The sequence below is a fragment of the Cetorhinus maximus genome, chromosome 14 (assembly GCF_964194155.1).
Source record: "Cetorhinus maximus chromosome 14, sCetMax3.hap1.1, whole genome shotgun sequence".
Classification (NCBI taxonomy): Eukaryota; Metazoa; Chordata; class Chondrichthyes; order Lamniformes; family Cetorhinidae; genus Cetorhinus; species Cetorhinus maximus.
In genome coordinates this window covers 108,618,088-108,639,829 of record NC_135892.1, presented here as the reverse complement: position 1 = coordinate 108,639,829, position 21,742 = coordinate 108,618,088, and the positions used below count along the sequence as shown (strand labels likewise).

Below are 21,742 nucleotides of genomic sequence, written 5' to 3'. Positions count from 1 at the left end.
GGATGACATAGATTGGGACCCGAATATTGATGGGTATGTGACATTTAGGAAGGACAGGAAATTAGGAAAAGGTGGGGGGATGGCTCTGCTAATTAATGATGGTATTAGCACATTCGAGAGGGGTGACTTCAGTTTGGGAAACCAGGATGTAGGAGCGGTTTGGGTTGAGATGAGAAATGATAAAGGCAAGAAGTCACTAGTAGGAGTGGTGTACAGGCCTCCTAATTGTAACTACACTGTAGGACAGAGTATAAAAGAGATAATGAGACCTTGCCAGAAAGTTACAGCAATAATCATGGGGGGTTTTAATCTACAAATAGACTGGAAAGATTAGCTGGGCAAAGGTAGAGTAGATGAGGAGCTCATAGAATGTTTTCAAGAGAGTTTCTTAGAACAGCACATTCTGGAGCCAACCAGAGAGCAGGCTATACTAGACCAGGTATTGAGCAATGACATAGAATTAATTGATAACCTCCTAGTGAAGGCACCCCTAGGTAGCAGCAAGCATAATATGATTGAATTTTACATTCATTTTGAGGGAGAAATGAGTACATCCAAGACTAGTATTTTAAACTTAAATAAGGGCAATTATGAGGGCATGAAAGCAGAGGTAGCTAAAGTGAACTGGCAAATGAGGTTAAGGGATATGTCGATAGAAGTTCAGTGACGGACATTTAAAGGGATATTTCAGAATACACAGAATATCTACATTCCAATGAGAAAGAAAAATTCCAAGGGGAGTATCCACCATCCATAGTTAACTAAAAGAGTTAAAGACAGTATCAAACAAAGAAAAAGCATATAATTACGCAAAGACGAGTGGCAGGTCAGAAGATTGGAAAGAATACAAAAAGCAGCAAAGAATGACAAAAAGATTAATAAAGAGGGAAACATTAGAATATGAGAGAAAGCTAGCTAGTAATACAAAGACGGATAGTAAGAGTTTCTATAGATATTTAAATAAGAAAAAAAGTTCACATTATCACAGTATCATTACAGTGCAGAAGGAGGCCATTCAGCCCATCGAGTCTGCACTGGGTCCCTGAAAGAGCATTCCACCTAGTCCCATTCCCCTGCCTTATCTCTGTAACCTGGCACATTCTCTCTTTTCAGGTAGCAATCCAATTCCCTTTTGAATACCTCGATCGAACCTGCCTCCACCACCCTCTCAGGAAGTTTGTTCCAGACTCCAGCCACCCTCTGGGTGAAAACGTTTTTCCTCACATCACATTTACCACTTTTGCCAATTATTTTGAATCTGTGCCCTCTAGTTCTTGATGTTCTCTTGAGTGCGAACAGTTTCTCACTATTTACCCTGTCCGTACCCCTCAGGATCTTGAGCGTTGGTCCTATAGAGAGTGCGTCTGGGGAATGTGATAATGGAAAGTAGGGAGATGGCGGACGACTTAAACAGGTATTTTGCTTCGGTCTTGACTATAGAGGACACACGTGACATTCCAGAAATAGCTGTAAATCAGGAAAGAGAAGGGACAAAGCAGGAAACTCTAGGCCAGTTAGCTTAACATCTGTCATAGGGAAAATGTTAGAAGCTATTATCAGAGATGTTATAGCAGGGCACATAGAAAATTTCAAGGCAATCAGGCAGAGTCAACATGGTTTTGTTAAGGGGAGATCATGTTTAACCAATTTATTGGAGTTCTTTGAAGGAGTCACATATGCTGTGGATAGAGGGGAACTGGTGGATGTACTGTACTTAGATTTCCAATGGTTATTGCAGAAAATAAAAGTTCATGGTGTAGGGGGTAACATAATGGCATGGATAGGAGATTGTTTAGCATAATAGCTGGCATAAGTGGGTCTTCTTCTGATTGGCAGGATGTGATGAGTGGTGTGCCACAGGGATCAGTTGATGTAGCCTTGGCAAGCATTTTACAGCCAACGAAGTACTTTTGGGTGAGGTACTGTGGTGCAATGGGGAGCACCCCTGCCTCTCAGCCAGAAGCTCTGGGTTTAAGTCCCACCCCGGGACTTGATGGCCAAGGAAGGTGCGTTCATAACAAGGCAAAAACAGGTTGATTACCAACCTGTAAATCCATCCAATATGTCTGATGGCAGGTGGTAAGAGTGGGAGAGTCTAAGAATAGGAGAGTGTCCTGGTCAGCCATGCTTGATAGAGAGTGCTGCCCATGCTTGATAGAGAGCGCTGCCCATGCTTGATAGAGAGCGCTGCCCATGCTTGATAGAGAGCGCTGCCCATGCTTGATAGAGAGCGCTGCCCATGCTTGATAGAGAGCGCTGCCCATGCTTGATAGAGAGCGCTGCCCATGCTTGATAGAGAGCGCTGCCCATGCTTGATACAGGGTGCTGCCCATGCTTGATACAGGGTGCTGCCCATGCTTGATAGAGAGTGCTGCCCATGCTTGATAGAGAGTGCTGCCCATGCTTGATACAGGGTGCTGCCCATGCTTGATAGAGAGTGCTGCCCATGCTTGATAGAGAGTGCTGCCCATGCTTGATAGAGAGTGCTGCCCATGCTTGATACAGGGTGCTGCCCATGCTTGATACAGGGTGCTGCCCATGCTTGATACAGGGTGCTGCCCATGCTTGATAGAGAGCGCTGCCCATGCTTGATAGAGAGCGCTGCCCATGCTTGATAGAGAGCGCTGCCCATGCTTGATAGAGAGCGCTGCCCATGCTTGATAGAGAGCGCTGCCCATGCTTGATAGAGAGCGCTGCCCATGCTTGATAGAGAGCGCTGCCCATGCTTGATAGAGAGCGCTGCCCATGCTTGATAGAGAGCGCTGCCCATGCTTGATAGAGAGCGCTGCCCATGCTTGATAGAGAGCGCTGCCCATGCTTGATAGAGAGCGCTGCCCATGCTTGATAGAGAGCGCTGCCCATGCTTGATAGAGAGCGCTGCCCATGCTTGATAGAGAGCGCTGCCCATGCTTGATAGAGAGCGCTGCCCATGCTTGATAGAGAGCGCTGCCCATGCTTGATAGAGAGCGCTGCCCATGCTTGATAGAGAGCGCTGCCCATGCTTGATAGAGGGTGCTGCCCATGCTTGATAGAGAGCGCTGCCCATGCTTGATAGAGGGCGCTGCCCATGCTTGATAGAGGGCGCTGCCCATGCTTGATAGAGAGCGCTGCCCATGCTTGATAGAGAGCGCTGCCCATGCTTGATAGAGAGCGCTGCCCATGCTTGATAGAGAGCGCTGCCCATGCTTGATAGAGAGCGCTGCCCATGCTTGATAGAGAGCGCTGCCCATGCTTGATAGAGAGCGCTGCCCATGCTTGATAGAGAGCGCTGCCCATGCTTGATAGAGAGCGCTGCCCATGCTTGATAGAGAGCGCTGCCCATGCTTGATAGAGAGCGCTGCCCATGCTTGATAGAGGGTGCTGCCCATGCTTGATAGAGAGCGCTGCCCATGCTTGATAGAGGGTGCTGCCCATGCTTGATAGAGAGCGCTGCCCATGCTTGATAGAGAGCGCTGCCCATGCTTGATAGAGAGCGCTGCCCATGCTTGATACAGGGTGCTGCCCATGCTTGATAGAGAGCGCTGCCCATGCTTGATACAGGGTGCTGCCCATGCTTGATACAGGGTGCTGCCCATGCTTGATAGAGAGTGCTGCCCATGCTTGATAGAGGGTGCTGCCCATGCTTGATAGAGAGCGCTGCCCATGCTTGATAGAGAGTGCTGCCCATGCTTGATACAGGGTGCTGCCCATGCTTGATAGAGAGCGCTGCCCATGCTTGATACAGGGTGCTGCCCCTCCAAGCTGTAGCCTCTGGCAACAAGCCAGGGACCTGTTCCAGCAACAAGCTTTTTTTTTATTGTAAAAATATACTTTATTCATAAAAAATCTTCAATCACATTCAAAACCATTTCAAAAACAACATTACAAGGGTACAATCCAGGTTAAACTTTTACAAAATGTATCACCAGGTGCATCAGTACAAACAATATTACAATCATTTACAGCCTTTCATTTTGATCTGTACAGCCCGAGGGGCTCTAAACAGTTCCCAGTCTCTCGGTGTGCTGTGGTAGAAAGGTCTTAGACAGCGACCCTTCCCCATTGCGCCTTTGCGGCAGCTGCCCCAAGCTTTAGTGCGTCCCTCAGCACGTAGTCCTGGACTTTGGATTGTGCCAGTCCGCAACAATCGGTCGGGGACAACTCTTTGTGCTGGAAGACCAACAAGTTTCGGGCAGACCAAAGCGCGTCTTTCACCGAGTTGATGATCCTCCAGCTGCAGTCGATGTTTGTCTCGGTGTGTGTCCCTGGGAACAGCCCGTAGAGCACAGAGTCCTGTGTCACAGAACTGCTCGGGATGAACCTCGACAGCAACCACTGCATCTCTCTCCAGACTTTCTTTGCAAAGGCACAATCCACAAGGAGGTGAACAACGGTCTCTTCCCCACCACAGCCACCTCGAGGGCATCGTGCAGAGGGGGTGAGACTCCTGGCGTGCAGGAAGGATCTGACGGGGAGGGCCTTTCTCACCACCAGCCAAGCTACGTCTTGGTGCTTGTTGGAAAGTTCTGGCGATGAGGCATTCTGCCAAATGACTTTGACAGTCTGCTCGGGGAACCATCCCACAGGGTCCACCCTCTCCTTATCCCTCAGGGCCTCTAGGACGTTACGTGCTGACCACTGCCTGATGGACTTGTGGTCAAAGGTGTTTTTCTGCATAAATTTTTCCACCAGGGACAGGTGGTACGGCACGGTCCAACTACTTGGAGCATTCCGCGGCAGCGTGGCCAGACCCATCCTTCGCAACACCGGGGACAGGTAGAACCTCAGCACGTAGTGACACTTGGTGTTTGCGTACTGAGGGTCTACGCACCGCTTGATGCAGCCACACACAAAGGTGGCCATCAGTATGAGGGCGATGTTGGGCACGTTTTTTCCCCCTTTATCTAGAGGCTTGTACATCGCGTCCCTGCAGACACGATCCATTTTCGACCTCCAGATAAAGCGGAAGATGGCTCGAGTGATCGCCATCGCGCAGGAGTGTGGAATGGGCCAGACCTGCGCCACGTACAGCAACAGCGAGAGTACCTCACACCTGATGACCAGGTTCTTACCCGCAATGGAGAGGGAGCGTCGCTCCCACATGCCCAGTTTCCTTTTCACCATAGCCACTCGCTCCTTCCAGTTTCTAACGCATGCCCCGGTCCCTCCGAACCATATCCCCAGCACCTTCAGGCCGTCAGCCCTGACAGTGAAGGGGACAAAGGATCGGTCAGCCCAGTTCCCAAAGAACATGGCCTCGCTCTTCCCACGATTTACCTTGGCTCCCGAGGCCAGTTCGAACTGGTCACAGACGTGCATCAGTCTGCGCACCGACAGCGGATCCGAGCAGAAGACGGCGACGTCGTCCATGTACAGGGAGGCTTTTACCTGAGTGCCTCCACTGCCTGGGATCGTCACTCCTCTTATGCCCGGATCCTTCCTGATGGACTCGGCAAAGGGTTCTATGCAGCACACGAAAAGGACAGGCGAGAGAGGACAGCCCTGCCTGACTCCAGATTTAATCGGAAAGCTATCTGTTTCCCACCCATTGATTGAGACTGTGCTACTGATGTTAGTGTAGAGCAGTTGGATCCAATTTCGAATTCCCTCCCCAAACCCCATTTTGGAGAGCACATCCCCCATGTAGGTGTGCGATATTCTGTCAAAGGCCTTCTCCTGATCCAAGCTGATGAGGCAGGTATCCACACCCCTGTCCTGTACATAGGCAATCGTATCCCTGAGCAGCGCCAGGCTGTCAGAGATCTTCCTGCCTGGCACAGAGCAGGTCTGGTCAGGGTGAATCACCAATTCCAGAGCGGATTTGACCCGGTTGGCGATGACCTTGGACAGAATCTTATAGTCCACATTCAACAGTGAAATGGGTCGCCAATTTCTAATTTCCTCCCTTTCCCCCTTGTGCTTGTAGATGAGGGTGATGATGCCTTTCCTCATGGATTCTGACATGCTGCCGGCCAGGAGCATACTCTCGTACACTTCTAGCAGGTCTGGGCCGATCAAGTCCCACAGAGCCGAATACAACTCCGCCGGCAGGCCGTCGCTTCCGGGGGTTTTACTCTTCTCGAAGGACTCGAGGGCCTTAGTCAGTTCGTCAGGAGTTAGCGGTTTGTCTAGGCTCTCCCGCGTACTGTGGTCTAAGACCTCCGTGATAGAGGACAGGAAGGACTGGGAGGCCGTGCTGTCCGTGGGCTTCACGTCATACAGACCGGCATAAAAGGATTTGCTGATCCTCAGAATGTCGGACCGTGATGACTTTACTGAGCCGTCTTCTTCCTTCAGGCTGCTGATCACAGAGCGCTCTCTGTGTACCTTTTGGAAGAAGAAACGTGAGCACGTCTCATCCTGCTCCACGGAGCGGACTCTGGAACGGAAGATGATCTTGGAGGCCTCCGAGGCAAAGTGCGAGGCTTGCTGGCCCTTCACCTCTTGGAGCTCCTCCTTGACATCGACCCCCATCGACTGCAGCCGGAGCAGATTCTGCATCTTTTCCTGGAGTCGGGACATTTCCCTCTGTTCCTTTCTAGCTTTCTGGGTGCCTTTGCGGATGAAAAACCTCTTGATGCTTCCCTTGATCACTTCCCACCAGTGTGTCAGGGACTCAAAGAGGGGTTTCACGGTTCTCCAACCTTTGTAATCCCTCTTGAGCTCCTCAATGTTCTCTGGGGTCAGCAGTTGCACATTTAGCTTCCATGCCCCCCTGCCCACCCTCAGGTCTTCCTCCAAGTGGCAGTCCGCCAGTAGGAGGCAGTGGTCAGAGAAGAACACCGGCTTGACGTCGGTGGATCTGACTGTGAATGCACGGGACACAAACAGGAAGTCTATCCTGGAACGAATGGACCCGTCTGGCCGCGACCAGGTGTATCTACGCTGCGCTCCGTCTGCAGGGTTGCTGAAGACGTCGTGCAGCTTGGCATCCTTAACTGTTTCCATCAGGGATCTGGACGTAGCGTCCAATCTGCTTCCGGCCCTGCCGGATCGTCCAGCCGCATCGATGATGCAGTTGAAGTCCCCGCCCAGAATGACCGGCCTGGAGGTCGCCAGCAGCAGTGGGAGCTGCTGAAAAACCTCCAGCCGCTCAGCCCCTTGTGCCGGGCCGTACACGTTAATTAACCGGAGTGGAGCGTTCTTGTACATTACGTCTGCTACCAGGAGTCGCCCGCCCACCACCTCCTTGACCTCGGAGACGGTGAAGTTGCCTCCCCGCAGCAGAATACCCAGGCCGGAGGAACGAGAGTCGTTTCCGCCCGACCAGATCGATGGCCCGTGGGACCACCATCGTGACCATTGCCTGTAGGAGCTGAGGTGCGGTATCGCACACTCCTGCAGAAACAACAGGTCAGCTTTGACCTTGGCTAGGTAGTCCAAGGTCGCAACACATCGCGTAGTAGATTTAATGCTACGCACATTTATGGATACAATCTTTAAACCCATATTAAAGCATTTATTCTCCTACCAAACCCACTGTCTCTGAGATTCCCAGACCTTTAGTCTGCTCCTTCATACCCGTAGTGAGCTCAAATTCCTTCACTTTGGATGGGCTGAGGTAGATCTCCTTGGCCGTGTTCTGCTCCAGTGGCATCTGGAGGTTCACGTAGTGAGCGGGTTTTGAGATGACCTTTGCTGGAGAAGCTTCTCCAAAACTCACCCCCTCTGGGGGGTTGCTGTTCCCGGCTTCCTGGAGCTGGGGTGCGATGATTGCCTCACTGCTCCCAGATTCCAGGGGCTGTGGTGCACTGGCCTCCTCAGGTTGCAGGCAAAGTTGGGGTGCGCTGGTCTCCTTGTTGTCTCCAATTTTCTGGAGCTCGGGTGTCTCGTCCTCCAACGCCCTGGAGCTTTGCCGCCTCTTCTGTCGGTGCCGCTCTGGCACTTCATCATCCGAAGAGCTGCTGCCCTTGTCATCCGTGTCGGATGGGAGACGCCTCTTGCCGCTTCTCTGGGAAACGCCTTTGCTTCTTCTTCGCTCCCTCTTACTTTTCTTGTTCTTCACCGTCCGCCACTCCCCCTGCTGCTTTTCCACTGCTGCCTCCTCCTCCATTGATTCGCTGTCCTGAGGACTGGAAGGTTCAGGGGGTAGTGCTGTTGATTGGCTCTCTGTTGCCTCAATCTCTTTCTCCACCTTGTCTCTCTCTGTGTCCTCCTTTGTCCCGTTGAGCTCCCTGGGGGCCTTGGTGGTTGGAGTGACACGGAACCTTTCTTCTGCTTCCCCCTGGTCGGCTTTGGCTGCCTGTGCGTAAGTACGGCAGCGTTTGGGGCAGGTCCTGTAGAGGTGACTTGCCTCGCCACACAGGTTGCAGCACTTGGCCTGTTTGCAGTCTTTTGTCTGGTGCCCTTCCTGTTTGCAGATCTTGCAGAGGGAGGCGCTGCAGTTGGCCGCCACATGACCAGCCTTGCCGCATGAGCGACAATGCTTGGGTTGCCCAGCGTAGACCAGGTAGCCACGGTTTCCCCCGATAGCGAAACTGGAAGGAGGGTGGAAAATGGCTCCCTTACCATCGGTCTTTAGCGTGACCTTAAACAGGCGTTTGCCTGTCCAGATCCCCAAGTCGTCTCGAATCTCAGTGCCGCTCCCCACCTTATCGAAGTACCTGGTGAGGAAGGTGACCACGTCGGCGACAGGGACGAAGGGGTTGTACACATGCACCATCACCTCACGTTCCCGTTGCAACGGCAGAGAAAAGTGCGGCTCCGCCGTCAGGATCTTCATCTCCGGCAGGTCTCTCTTCTCCTCGAACACCCTCAGGAGCCGGACGCAGTCTGCCACTCGCTTGAACGTCACGTCAAAATAACCACCTTTGCGGGAGTCGTGCAGGGTGAAGATCTCCGTAGCTTGGAAGCCGCACGCCTTCAACAGGATCCTCCTGGTGAAGAAGCCCCGATCCATAGGTGATCCTCCTTCGTCGCTGTGGTTCACCGTGACTCGGACGGTGATAGGTAACCCACGGTATGGATTCGGATTGCGATTGGTTATCGCCCTTCCATCCCGACCTTGCCTTGGCAGGACCATGGTGTCGCCCCTGCAACACTTGATCTTAGCCAAAAGGCCGAGAGCCTGTTCCAGCAACAAGCTGCTTTGGAAACAGAGAGAAGTACCTGCTTTTTCTGCCTCGTTTGTCTCTAGACACAGAAAAGCCTCTTAAGTCTAAGAAGTACTTTTTAAGTGTAGTGACTGTTGCAGAATCACAGAATAGTTACAGCACAGAAGGAGGCCACTCGGCCCATCGTGTTTGTGCTAGCCCGCTGAAGGGGAAACTTACTCCGTGCCACTCCCCTGTCTTTTCCCCCGCAGATTTTTCAAATGACAAATTAGTAACGGAGGAAGCACAGCAGCCAATCCGCACACAGCAAACGTCCACAAACAGCAACGTGATCATGACCAGATAATCTGTTTTGTGATGTCCGCTGAGGGACGGTTGGCCCAGGCACCACAGATAACTCCCCTGCTCTTCTTCGAAATAGCGCAGGTGGAGCCCTCGATTTAACAGCACTGCCGAGAGTGCAGCTCCCTCAGTGCTGCACTGGGAGCGTCAGCCTTCATTTTTGTGCTCAAGCCCCGGAGTGGGACTTGAACCTACAACCTACTGACTCAGAGCGGGGGGGGGAAGAGTTCTACCACCTAAGCCAGTGCTGACACACCCAACAGCTTCTGGTCAATGGCTGATCTACCTCCACTGCACTTGCTGCCCTATCCTCATATTCCTCCATTCCCTGGCTACACTGGGTTAATGATATATTTTTACAAAAAGCACCCTCCCCCTTCTCCCCTGGGGTCTCGTGCTAGACAGAATGTTGTCTCCTCATCTGTAAATTAATGCAGCTTATTTCCAGTAATACCATCTGAAAGGGATTAATGAGCTTTTAAGCACCTTCTGCCACTAAATTTCAAGTTGGAGTAAGCCCGGAACCAGGAATGACCCCGCCACAGAAGTACGTAACCCTAAAAAAGACAAGTACAGTAAGGTTCATTAATTATATAGTATCACATAGAATAATCAGATCTCTCAGCCCAACAGGCCCATTCCGCTGTTTATGCTCCACACGAGCCTCCTCCCACTCCCCTTCTCCTCACCCGATCAGCATATCCTCCTATTCCTTACTCCCTTATCTGTTTATCTAGTTTTCCCTCAAATGCATCTCCGCTGTTTGCCGTGACTACTTGTGGTAGCGAGTTCTATACTCAAGTTCACTCTCAAATGAACTTAAAGCTGCTGGCTTTAAGTGTGATTGGTACCAGTGTACCCAATAAATGTGGCAATGTGGTATTCAGGCACTTCAACCCCCCCAGGTCTCTTGTGCAGCACCAAGGTCAGTTCCAGCAGTTTCATACTGCCCTGGCTCAGGAGGCCAAATCTGGGAATCTTGCATGGAATCTATGTCTGTGCCAGCAAGGCAACCTCGAATGCCAGTCTTAGTATGTTGAACACTGAATATCAGCAGCTCAGGGCCTGTTTTGGAAACTCTAGTAGCTGGTGTGTGAGCTTCTAAGTGTCACTCAGGGGGTCTCTGGACATTGATGTGAATTTTAATGAAGGGTGAATTGGTTTTGATTCTCACAGATGCTGCAATTTACACCCAGGCTGCTCTCAAACACTCTCTCTCTCTCTCTCTCTCTCTCTCTGTCTTGCAGACTGCGATAAACTAAGGAAGGATGGTTTTCGCAGTTCCCAGTACTACTCTCAGGGCCCAATATTTGCCTCGTCATCATCCCATCTCTCTGCAAGTTGCTTGGATGAGGAGGAAGATCAGGAGCAAATGGTAAGACTGACTAAAAATCTTTTCCAAGATGTCTGTTGAAAATTTTCACTCTTGCTTGCTTCTTATGGCTTCTGAAACCTAGTGAAGGATATTGTCTTGTAACATCATGTTGGGAGAGATGTGTGGGGGATGGAGTGGGTGCGTGTCAACCCGAACTCCCCGATAAAATTTTGCTTCACTTAGCTTGAACACTGGTTCCCTCAGTGGTGATGTTAAACTGAATAATTCCTGTGTTTTACTTGAGCCCTTATTCAGTTGACAGAATGTGTTGGAATATGTTTTAGATAAAATTAGATAACATTTGAACAGCACAACTAGGCTGATTGCGCCAGTTCAGCTCCTCCTGTCAGTTTCGTACAATTTCCAATTCATGGAGTCTTTTTGACCCATGATCCAAAATCAATAAGAGACTAATACCAAAGGCAAAATACTGTGGATGCTCGAAATCCTGAAATAAAAGAAAATAATGCTGGAAATACTCAGCCCGTTTGGCAGCATCTGTGGAGATAGAAAGCGAGTTACCATTTCAAGCTGATGCCTTATTGTCAGGACTCTCTGGCTCAGTTAGTAGCACTCGTGTCTCTGAGTCTGAAGGTTATGAGTTCAAGTCCCACAACCAGGGACTTGAGCACAAAAAAAAAATCAAGGCAATATTCCAGTGCAGTACTGAAGGAGGCTGCACTGTTGATGGTGCTGTCTTTCAGATGAGATGTTAAGCTGAGGCCCTGTCCACACTCTCAGGTCAGTGTAAAAGATGCCGTGGCACTATTTGGAAGAAGAGCAGGCAAGTTATCCCGGTGTCTTGGCCAACATTTATCCCTCTATCAGCATCACAAAAACAGATTATCTGGTCATTATCACAATGCTGTTTATGGGAACTTGCTGTGTGTAAATTGGCTGCTGTGTTTCCTACATTACAGCAGTGACGACACTCCAAAAGCACTGCACTGGCTGTAAAGTTTTTTGTGATGTATGGTTCTTGTTAAAGGTGCTATATAAATGCAAGTCTTTCTTTCTACTACCAGAACACTTACCTCATAGGGTAAGGTAATGTTGTGCTTATAATTCTGGACTAGCAACCCTAGCGAGTCACAAATTTAGATCTTACCCAGAGCGAGTTATGAAAGTGAATAATTGGTTCACTCCTGCCCTTCAGGGTAGGGAACCTCTCATCCATACCTGGCCTGGCCTACATCTAACTCCATTCCCACACTGTGTGGTTGACACTTAATGCCCTGAAGGCAACAAGGGATGAGAGTAAGAAACAAAAACAGAAAACGCTGGAAAAACTCAGCAGGTCTGACAGCATCTGCGGAGAGAGAAACAAAGTTAGCGTTTCGAGTCCGTATGACCCTTCTGCAGAGCAGGTCATACGGACTCAAAACGCTAACTCTGTTTCTCTCTCCGCAGATGCTGTCAGACCTGCTGAGTTTTTCCAGGGTTTGCTGTTTTCGTCTCCGATTTCCAGCATCCGCAGTATTTTGCGTTTATCCGGGGTGAGAGTAAGTGTTGCCCTGCCAGCTCATCTACATCACAGGATCGAATAGGTTTCAGGTTGGCTAGGATTATCATTAAACCTCCTTCACATCCGTCATTTCTGAGGGCAGAGTACAAGCATTTTCTCACTGCTAAAATCAAACTATTTACAATTCTAAAGCCGCATTTAAAATCCAACTAGCCCTAAGCTGACTGCCACTCCCTTGTGGTGTACTTGTGCGATAGTAATGCTAACGCATTCAATAGGGCATTATCGAGTTCTTTACCAAGAGACTGGCCAGTTTAAAAAGATGTGCTTATCTTAACAGCACTCTGTCCAACAGAGGGTTTTAACTGCACTTTTGATCCTTTGTCTGCAGTTATTTTAGTCACTTTTTTTTGTTCTTTCTTTCCTGTGTTCTGTTCTTTCACTCCAGCAACATAACTTCTTAAGTTGCCTTAGTCTCTGCTGCCATTTGACTTCATGGAATAATCAGGTACAGAGACAACACACACTAATTCAGCAAAACTGCTTTGCTTGTCTCAGCCATGTCTGCAGTCCCCTCATCCCTCATAGACCCTGATCCCTCTGTCACCCGGTTCCTGCAGCCTCGTCTGTTCCGTTGTACTGCACCGTACTTTGTGCACCTGTCAATGAGAAGACGCTGCTGTTTCCTTTATGTCTACTTGCAGCAGCAATCACAACTTGCTTGGCTTGATATTGTATTTTGCTTGTCAAACACTGCCCACTGCTGCTACCGTATTCCATCGATTGCTTTTAACCCCTGCCTACTACCACCCCCGCCCCCAACCCTACCCCCGCTTCCATTTTGTCCTTGAAGCCATTGGTTCTTGCTGAGGTGATGTTCCATGGTGGCCAAACATTTCTTTCCTTGGCTGAGTGCCCAGATGGGCACTCCACATGAATTAGCCTCAGTGGGGAGTGTCAGCAGGTCAATTGACCCTAATGTCCTCACACGTTATGCACATCCACCTATCTTCTGCTGGGACTGGGACTGGGAGTGGGAGTCATTGGGTAATGATCAGGAGTGTCCAACTCTAGTTGATTCTCCCCATCCTAATCCTTGAGCACTGAGGCCAATGATATCACCCCTAATGCTAACCTGGCTGGCGATTAGCCTTGTCAGCTGTGGCTCAGTTGAAGCACTCTCACCTCTGAGTCAAAGGTTCTGGATTCATGTCCCACTCCTGGACCTGAGTACACAAGTCAAGGCTGGCACTCCAGTGCGGTACTGAGGGAGTGCTGCATTGTTGGAGGTGCTGTCTTTTGGATGAGGAGAGGCCCTGTTCGATGGATGTAAAAAAAAAAACCCTGAAACTATTTCGTAGAAAAGCAAGGGAGTTATCCCGGTGTCCTGACCAATATTTATTCTACAATCTATATCATAAATCATTATCACATTGCTGTTTGTGGGAGCTTGCTGTGCACAATTTGGCTGCAGTGTTTCCTAAGTTGTAACAGCGACTACACTTCAAAAAGTACTTATTTGGTGTAAAACATTTTGAGTCTTTCGGATGAGGATTCAGTGCTGGGTTCGTTGCTGTTTCTTCTCCTTCTCCTTCTTCTCCTCTTTCTGTCCATTGGAGAGAACAAAAAGAAAGAAAGACTTGCATTTATATTGCGCTTTTCAAAATCACTAAATGTCTCAAGGCGCTTTAGAGTTAATGAAGTACTTTTTGAAATAGAAACTTGGCAGCCAATTTGCACACAGCAAGCTCCCACATACAGCAATGTGATAATGACCAGATATTCTGGAGCTACTTCCCTAACAGTGGGTGTACCTACATCGTATGGACCACAGTGGTTCAAGAAGGTGGCTCACCACCACCTTCTCAAGGACAATTAGGGACGGACAATAAATGCTGGCCCAGCCAGCGACACCCACACCCTGTGAAAGGATTTTTAAAAATGCACGGTGTGGTTAAGGATCACACTCACTGTGCAGAAATCATTTGTCAGATGCTTACAGCCCGATGCTTTCAGAATACAGGCTGTGTGTGTGTGTGTGTGTGTGTGTGTGTGTGTGCGCGCGTGCCCACCCGTGTGCCTGGTTCACATCTGCTTGAAAGGTTTCTGTCCGTTGGGGAGTGGAGAGTGACAGGGTTTCTGTGTCGCTTGTCACATTCTTCCCTTTTACTGCCTCAGATGCTCTTAACCTCCTCCTTCCAGCCGCTTGCTGTGATGTGGAACTGTGTAGAACAACAATGATTGAACTGAACAACTGTGTGGCAGCTAGCTGGGAGTGAGACGAGGAACACATTGGTGGGTTAACAAGCGTTAAGTTGTGAGAAAAATACAGGAGAGATGTGTGATTTTCAACCTGGGATGGAGATATCTAGACAAGGGTGTTTCAGAGAGGTGTAAGATGGTTAAGGGAATGAAAAGGTAAATGTTGCTTTCCAAAGATTCAAATGAGTACATGGTAGATTTTAAGGCTGAGGTCAGGCTCTTCACACCAAGGATGACCAAACATCTGGAATAAATTCCAGGAAGAGCAGTGGAGATAAAAACTTTTAAGAGATAATTGGGTGCTGAAATTTGGGCAACTTCAGGATTTTCCTGGATGGTTGAATTAAAACGGTCTTAACCCTCACCAGCCCCAACTCTGAGGGGAGATGGTGGCATAGTGGTAATGTCACTAGACAAGTAATCTAGGCTAATGCTCTGGGGACATGGGTTCAAATCCCACCATGGCAGCTGGTGGAATTTAAATTCAATTAATAAATTTGGAATATAAATCTGGAATATAAAGCAAAAATCCATCTGGTTCGCTATTGTCCTTTAGGGAAGGAAATCTGCCATCCTTACCGGGTCTGGCCTGCATGTGACTCCAGACCCACAGCAATGTGATTGACTCTTAAATGTCCTCTGAAATGGCCTGGCCAGCCACTCAGTTCAAGGGCAATTGGAGATAGACAACAAATGTAGGACTTGCCAGCAATGCCCACGTTCCATGAAAGAATTTTTAAAAACTCTCTCTCTATGAAAACGTTATTTAGGCCGAGGGTGTCAATTGAAAACATCAAAATAGATTGATAGATTTTTGTTGGTATAAGTATTTGGTGTTACAGAACCAAGGCAGGTTAAGACACAGGTCAGTTGAATGGCGGAACAGCTTGGAGGAGGCCTCCTCCTGTCCCTACGGAAGAAGAAGGGGCTTGAGGAGCATAGTGGGGATGGTGCAAAGAATGGTATATGTTTGCTGGACCAATCCTCTTCCTAAAAATGCCTTTTGTCTCTTCTTGAAGTCCACAGTTTCATCTGCTGATGAGGAAAAGCTGTACTATTCTAGGAGATCCAAAACCCCAGTGTCTAGTGACCTCTCCGAGATTGATGTCCAGACCAACTGGACCAAGGCCCTTCCACTGCCCACTCCAGAGGAGAGGATGCGCCAACAAGCCCAGGCGGTACAAAGTGACGTCGTCCCAATAAATGTAACAGGTACGTGGGTGGGGTCGTGGAACAGTTCTTCATAAAACGGTGGAGAATGGGAGAGGCTGGAAGATTGGCAGCATCAGTACTTTGTAGCTAGCAGTGAACGTAGCCATTTTAATTAGATTGCATCATTTGGCCTTCTGATCTTCCAAAAGCTGTGCTTAACAATCATTAACAACTTTTCAAAAGGAATCTCCGGGCTAACTCTAGAATAGTGGATTCAGTAAGTTACCAGTAACAAAATAGAGACGCTGTATATGTGGAACTTGCTGCTACAAGGAGTAGCTGAGGTGAACAACATAGGTGGGTTTAAGAGGAAACTGAAGAAGCACAAGAGGGAGAAAGGAATAGAAGAATATACTGATTAACTTGGATGAAGTAGAATGGGAGGTGGTTCATGTGGAGAATAAAGAGCAGCATAGACTAATTGGATCAAATGGCCTGAATCTGTGCTGTAAATTCTTTGTAACTTTATGAGTATTATAAATAAAACACTAATATGGGACAGAGTAGATAGGGAGAAACTGGTTCCCTTAGGTGGGAGGGCTGAGAACCAGATTTAAGGTGATTGGCAAAAGATGCAAAGGTGACATGAGGAAAAACCTTCTTTCACACAGCGAATGGTTAAGGTGTGGGACGCACTACCTGAGAGTGTGATGAAGGCAGATTCAATCATGGGTTTCAAAAGGGAATTGGATAATTATAATTGAATAATTGAAGAGAAAATACTTGCAGGTCTACAGGTAAAAAGTTGGGGGGTGGCTCTTGCAGAGAGCTAGCATGGACACAACAAGCCAAATGGCCTCCTTCTGTGCTGTAACCATCCAATGACCCTATTGTATGAATGATGATAGCACAAGACATCCAGAGGAGAAAAGATATGTTCAAAGTGACATCTTTCTTTCACAATAGTTCTGGTGAAGAGTTCCACACATACATAACTAGCGGAAAGAGTGAGAAATACCATTTGACCCACCTAGTCCATCCTTGCTGATAAAGTCTACAATGTCCTCTCCCCATCACAACAACTACAATATCCCTGTTTCACAGCTTATACAACACAGGAACAGGCTATTCGGCCCAACTAGTCTATGTCGGTGTTTCGGCTCCACATGACCCTCCTCCTGCCTCTTTTCATCTCAGCCCATCGACATATCCATCTATTCCTTGCTCCCTCATGTGCTTAACTAGTTTCCCATCTATGCCGGACCAACCATGTCTCAACCATGCCTTGTCGTAACGAGGTCCACATTCTAACCACTCTCTGGAACTTGCTTTTTCCTGTTCACCTTTCCATAACGTGTGCACAGTGACTGAGCCCATGGCAGCTAACAACAAAACTCAGTGACTCACTCTCCCTCCACAGTAAGAAAGTGGGCCAATATTTAGAGTTGAAGTTCTGGTTGGACGTTTTTCTGGGGGATTCTTCACGTTACCTTCCACCACCACCACCCCAGTCCAGAATGAATTAGTCTGCTGCCCCCCTGCTTCTACCCCATAGCTCTTCAAGTCTTTCTTTTGCAGAGATCTAATTCCCTTTTGAAAGTTACTATTGAATCTGCCTCCACCACCCCTTTCAGACAGTACCTTTTATATTTTAAAAACAAGCACCTTCTCTTCGGGTATGGTCTTCTTTGATTCCGCTGCTCCTAATCTCCTTAGACCCTGTTCGTGCTCAACAGTAAAATCACTAATAATGAATCCACGTCGACTCCAGTTAGATCCCTTTTTTACTTCCCAGTAATTGGCTGATCGAATCAAACAACGTGTTCCTTCAGCTGTTCAGAATAGGCAGAGCACAGACCATACTCAACAGCCCGGGTTCACAAAACCCAAAGCAAAATGTCTACTCTCAGATTTGATTCCGCGATTGGGCAGCACTCGCTGAACAATCCTGAGTGCACTAACTAATAGCTACACTAACAACCAACTTAAGATAATCAGCTCATTTACGCTTGCTAGACATGACATACATTCATATGCAGGGACCCATCTTCTGCAAACAAAATGAATATGTTCAATATAATATAAAAGCAAAATGCTGCAGATGTTGGAAATCTGAAACAAAAGCAGAAAATGCTGGAAAAACTCAGCAGGTCCAACTGCATCTGTGGAGAGAAAGACAGAGTTAATGTTTCGAGTCTGTATGCCTCTTCTTCAGAGCTGAGGAATATGTTCAAGCCTTGCACTTTTTTTGAATTACCTGGGTCTATAGTCACCTGTTGTTTTCTCCATGGCAACACCTCGGCCAATCAGAGTCGACTTGCCAACCAGTCAGCATCCTTTTCTCCTGTAGTGCAAATTGCTGTGATAGTTCGAAATTTTACATTCTTGTGTTTGTCTTGATGGGTGCAAGACAAAAAGCTTCAGCAACATGTCTCTCTTTTCAACAAGATCCCTTTCTCTAATAACTATTATATCAATTGCCCTCCTTCCTTTGAAGCTGTGTATTAACAAGTGGGTCGCCATGCTTAATTGATAAGTTTAGCTCTTTCAGGCTTGAAGTGAATCCCCTCTATCCCCTTTGGGACAAAGAAATAAGTGTCACCTTGGCAACATTCTCACCTCTAGGTCTGAACATGGTTAATGAAAGGCGCTGCATTTCTGTAACGCCTTTCACAATCTCAGGTCATCTCAAAGCGCTTTAGCCAAAGAAGTACGTGTTTGAAGTGTGGTCACTGTTGTAATGTAGGAAACACTGAAGCACAGCAAGATCCCACAAGCAGCAACGCAGTGACACAATTTGTTTGTGGTAGTGTTGGCTATTTGCCAGCGCAAGCCTCTGTCATCCAGTAACACAGCCATTACGCTGTAAAATGCTTAGAGGGCTGGGCAGGGTAAAGGACAAAAAGCTGTTTCCTCCTCTGGTCCCTGTGTATGAATGTTACTTCTATCAAGTGTAAATGAGCCACATTATATTCTTGTGCTGTATGGTACCCCAATGTACAAGGCATTCCAGCCTGCATTCATTGGCCATTGTATATGGAGTTAAATCACAGATCAGCCACGATCTCAGTGAATGTCGGAACCGGCTCAAGAGGCTGAATGGCCTCCTCCTCTTCCTATCTCTCTCATCATTAGTTGAGCTCAAGAATAGTAGTCTGATAAAAATTGCTCAATTGGCAACCAAGTTGTTGTGGAATCACTTAGCGGCCCAGACCAGCTGAGGACGGCGGGCTTAATGACTCAATTGGGCGATCGCTGTGAGTAGTAACGGTTTGCCTTACTTGCTCTGCTGCTTCTTACCAGGCGAGAGCTTCGATCGCCAGGCGGGCACCAGGCGGTCTCTTGTCCGCTCAGACACCGCGCTGAGGCGGCCAACGAGAATCAAACGGAGAAAGACAATCACCGGGTTGCCTGACACCATCCAGAAGGAACTAGGTATGGCTAATCAGTACTGTATTCACAGCCCCTCCCTCTCCCTTCTCATCAGTCGTCATGTCTGTGTGTAGTCTGTGTTCCTGTGTGTGTGTGTATATATTAACCAGTAGTTTTCATCCATCTCCTGCCAATACAGTCTGATAGCCAGCAGTAAAAGGTTCCAGGGAGAATGGTGTTGTCTGGACAGGGATGGGAAGTGACCGAGAATGTCTCAGGCTCTTTGCGGGCTTTTCTCAGACCTTCATCTCCCTCGTCGACAGCTCAGTCAGTTAAGCTCCGCCCTGAGAGGTACTGAGCCAAATGGCATAGTAGGATCCCAGGTTCAGCACCTGTTCTGTGCTGAGTTAGTGGGAAGGGGAAAGCGTTGCAGTTGGCCTCAACACCCAAGGATTCTTAATCGCTATCCAGATTCCCCCCCACCACCCAAAACCCCCACTGGAAAGGATTAGTGTGAGGCAAGATTAGACTCGGGCAGGGGATGCTCCAACAGCCTTGCCAACACTCAGTGTTTTGGGCTGTATTCTGTTGTGACTCTGTAGGGGAGAGAGAAAAAGAGAAGTTGAGACAGGGAGAGAAAGAGATATGAGAGAGAGAAGGAAGAGAGTGGGGAGAGAGTGAAACAGCAGGGGAGTAAGACAGAGTGAAAGAGGGTGAGAGAGAGAGAGGGAGCTGGGGGAGAGAGGAAGGTTGGGAAGAGAGCAGAAAAGAAAGGGGAGAGAGAGGAAGATGGGGGAAAGAGAGGGAGAGGAAGAGAGTTGGGAATATAGAGTGAGGGGGAGAGAGGTGAGGGAGAGAAGGGTGAACAAAGTAAATGATAAGCAACTAATTTCCCTCCTTTTAGTTGAAGTATTGTCAATGATGAAGTCTTTTTCTGCTCAGTTCTCAATGTTACTGAAAGATGTTTTAATCCACTACAGTATTTGGGAATATTCATCAGTTGTAGCTAAAGTGAGGAGGAGCTTCATTCTCTATGGACAGGACAACCTACTGGGGTTTCTCCACAATAAGTGCTTTTAATGCCTGTCACTGGTTTAGTTTGCACGGCCTGGTCTGTGCATCAGCTCCCCCTGTGTTTACATCATTTTTTTTTATTCGTTCACGGGATGTGAGTGTCGCTGGCTGGTCCAGAATTTATTGCCCATCCCTAGTTGCCCTTGAGAAGGTGGCGGTGAGCTGCCTTCTTGAACCGCTGCAATCCACGTGGTGTAAGAACACCCACAGTGCGTAGGTACACCCACAGTGCTGTTAGGAAGGGAGTTCCAGGATTTTGACTCAGCGATAATGAAGGAACAGCAAGATATTTCCAAGTCTAGATGGTGTGTGGCTTGGAGGGGAAATTCCAGGTGGTGGTGTTCTCATGTAGGTGCTGCCCTTGTCCTTCTAGATGGGAGTGGTCGTGGGTTTGGAAGGTGCTGTATTAGAAGCCTTGGTGAGTGTCTGCAGTGCATCTTGAAGTTGGTACACACTGCTGCCACTGTGCATCAGTGTGGAGAGCGTGAATGTTTGTGAATGGGGTGCCAATCAAGCAGGCTGCTTTGTCCTGGATGGTGTCAAGCTTCTTGAGTGTTGTTGGAGCTGCACTCATCCAGGCAAGTGGAGAGTATTCCATCACACTCCTGACTTGTGCCTTTTAGATGGTGGACAAGCTTTGAGGAGTCAGGAGGTACGTGACTCTTTGCAGGATTCCCAGCCACTGACCTGTTCTTGTAGCCACAGTATTTATATGGCTAGTCCAGTTCAGTTTCTGGTCAATGGCAACCCCCAGTATGTTGATAGTTGGGGATTCAGTGATGGTAATGCCATTGAACGTCAAGGGGCAATGGTTGGATTCTCCCTTGTTGACGATGTCATTGCCTGACACTTTTGTGGCGCGAATGTTACTTGCCGCTTGTCAGCCCAAGCCTGGATATTGTCCAGGTTTTGCTGCATTTGGACATGGACTGCTTCAGTACCTGAGGAGTTGTGAATGTTGCTGAACATTGTGTAATCATCAGCGAACATGCCCACTTCTGACCTTATGATGAAAGGAAGGTCATTTATGAAGCAGCTGAAGATGGTTGGGCCTGGGACACTACCCTGAGGAACTCCTGCAGTGATGGTCTGGAGCTGAGATGATTGACCATCAACAACCACAACCATCTTCCTTTGTGCTAGGTATGACTCCAACCTGCGAAGAGTTTTCCCCCTGATTCCCATTGACTCCAGTTTTGCTAGGGCTCCTTGATGCCACACTCAGTAAAATACGGCCTTGATGTCAAGGGCAGTCACTCTCACCTCACCTCTGGAGTTCACCTCTTTTGTCCATGTTTGAACCAAGGCTGTAATGAGGTTAGAAGCTGAGTGACCTGGGCAGAACCCAAACTGAGCATCAGTGAGCAGTTTATTGCTAAGCAAGTGCTGTTTGTTAGCATTGTCGATGACCCGTTCCATCACTTTACTGATGATCGGGAGTAGACTGATGGGGCGGTAATTGGCTGGGTTGGATTTGTCCTGTTTTTTATGTACAGGACGTATCTGAGCAATGTTCTACATTGCCGAGTAGATGCCAGTGTTGTAGCTGAACTGGTATGGCCTGGCTAGAGTTGTGGCAAGTTCTGGAGCACAAGTGTTCAATACTTTTGCTGGAATATTGTCAGGGCCCATAGCCTTTGCAATACCTGTGTGTAAATGTTTGTTGGT

The 21,742-nt window shown here is 48.3% G+C and overlaps 1 protein-coding gene across 1 annotated transcript in view; it reads left to right on the top strand.

Moving 5' to 3' along the window:
- Positions 1-21,742, top strand: part of LOC144689342 (NHS-like protein 1) — a 228,923-nt gene that overhangs the window by 195,612 nt on the left and 11,569 nt on the right. Inside the window, exons 3-6 of the mRNA XM_078556375.1 lie at positions 10,622-10,749; positions 12,663-12,722; positions 15,496-15,688; positions 18,932-19,063. Coding sequence (XP_078412501.1) covers positions 10,622-10,749; positions 12,663-12,722; positions 15,496-15,688; positions 18,932-19,063 — 513 coding nt within the window. The remainder of the gene's footprint in view (positions 1-10,621; positions 10,750-12,662; positions 12,723-15,495; positions 15,689-18,931; positions 19,064-21,742) is intronic.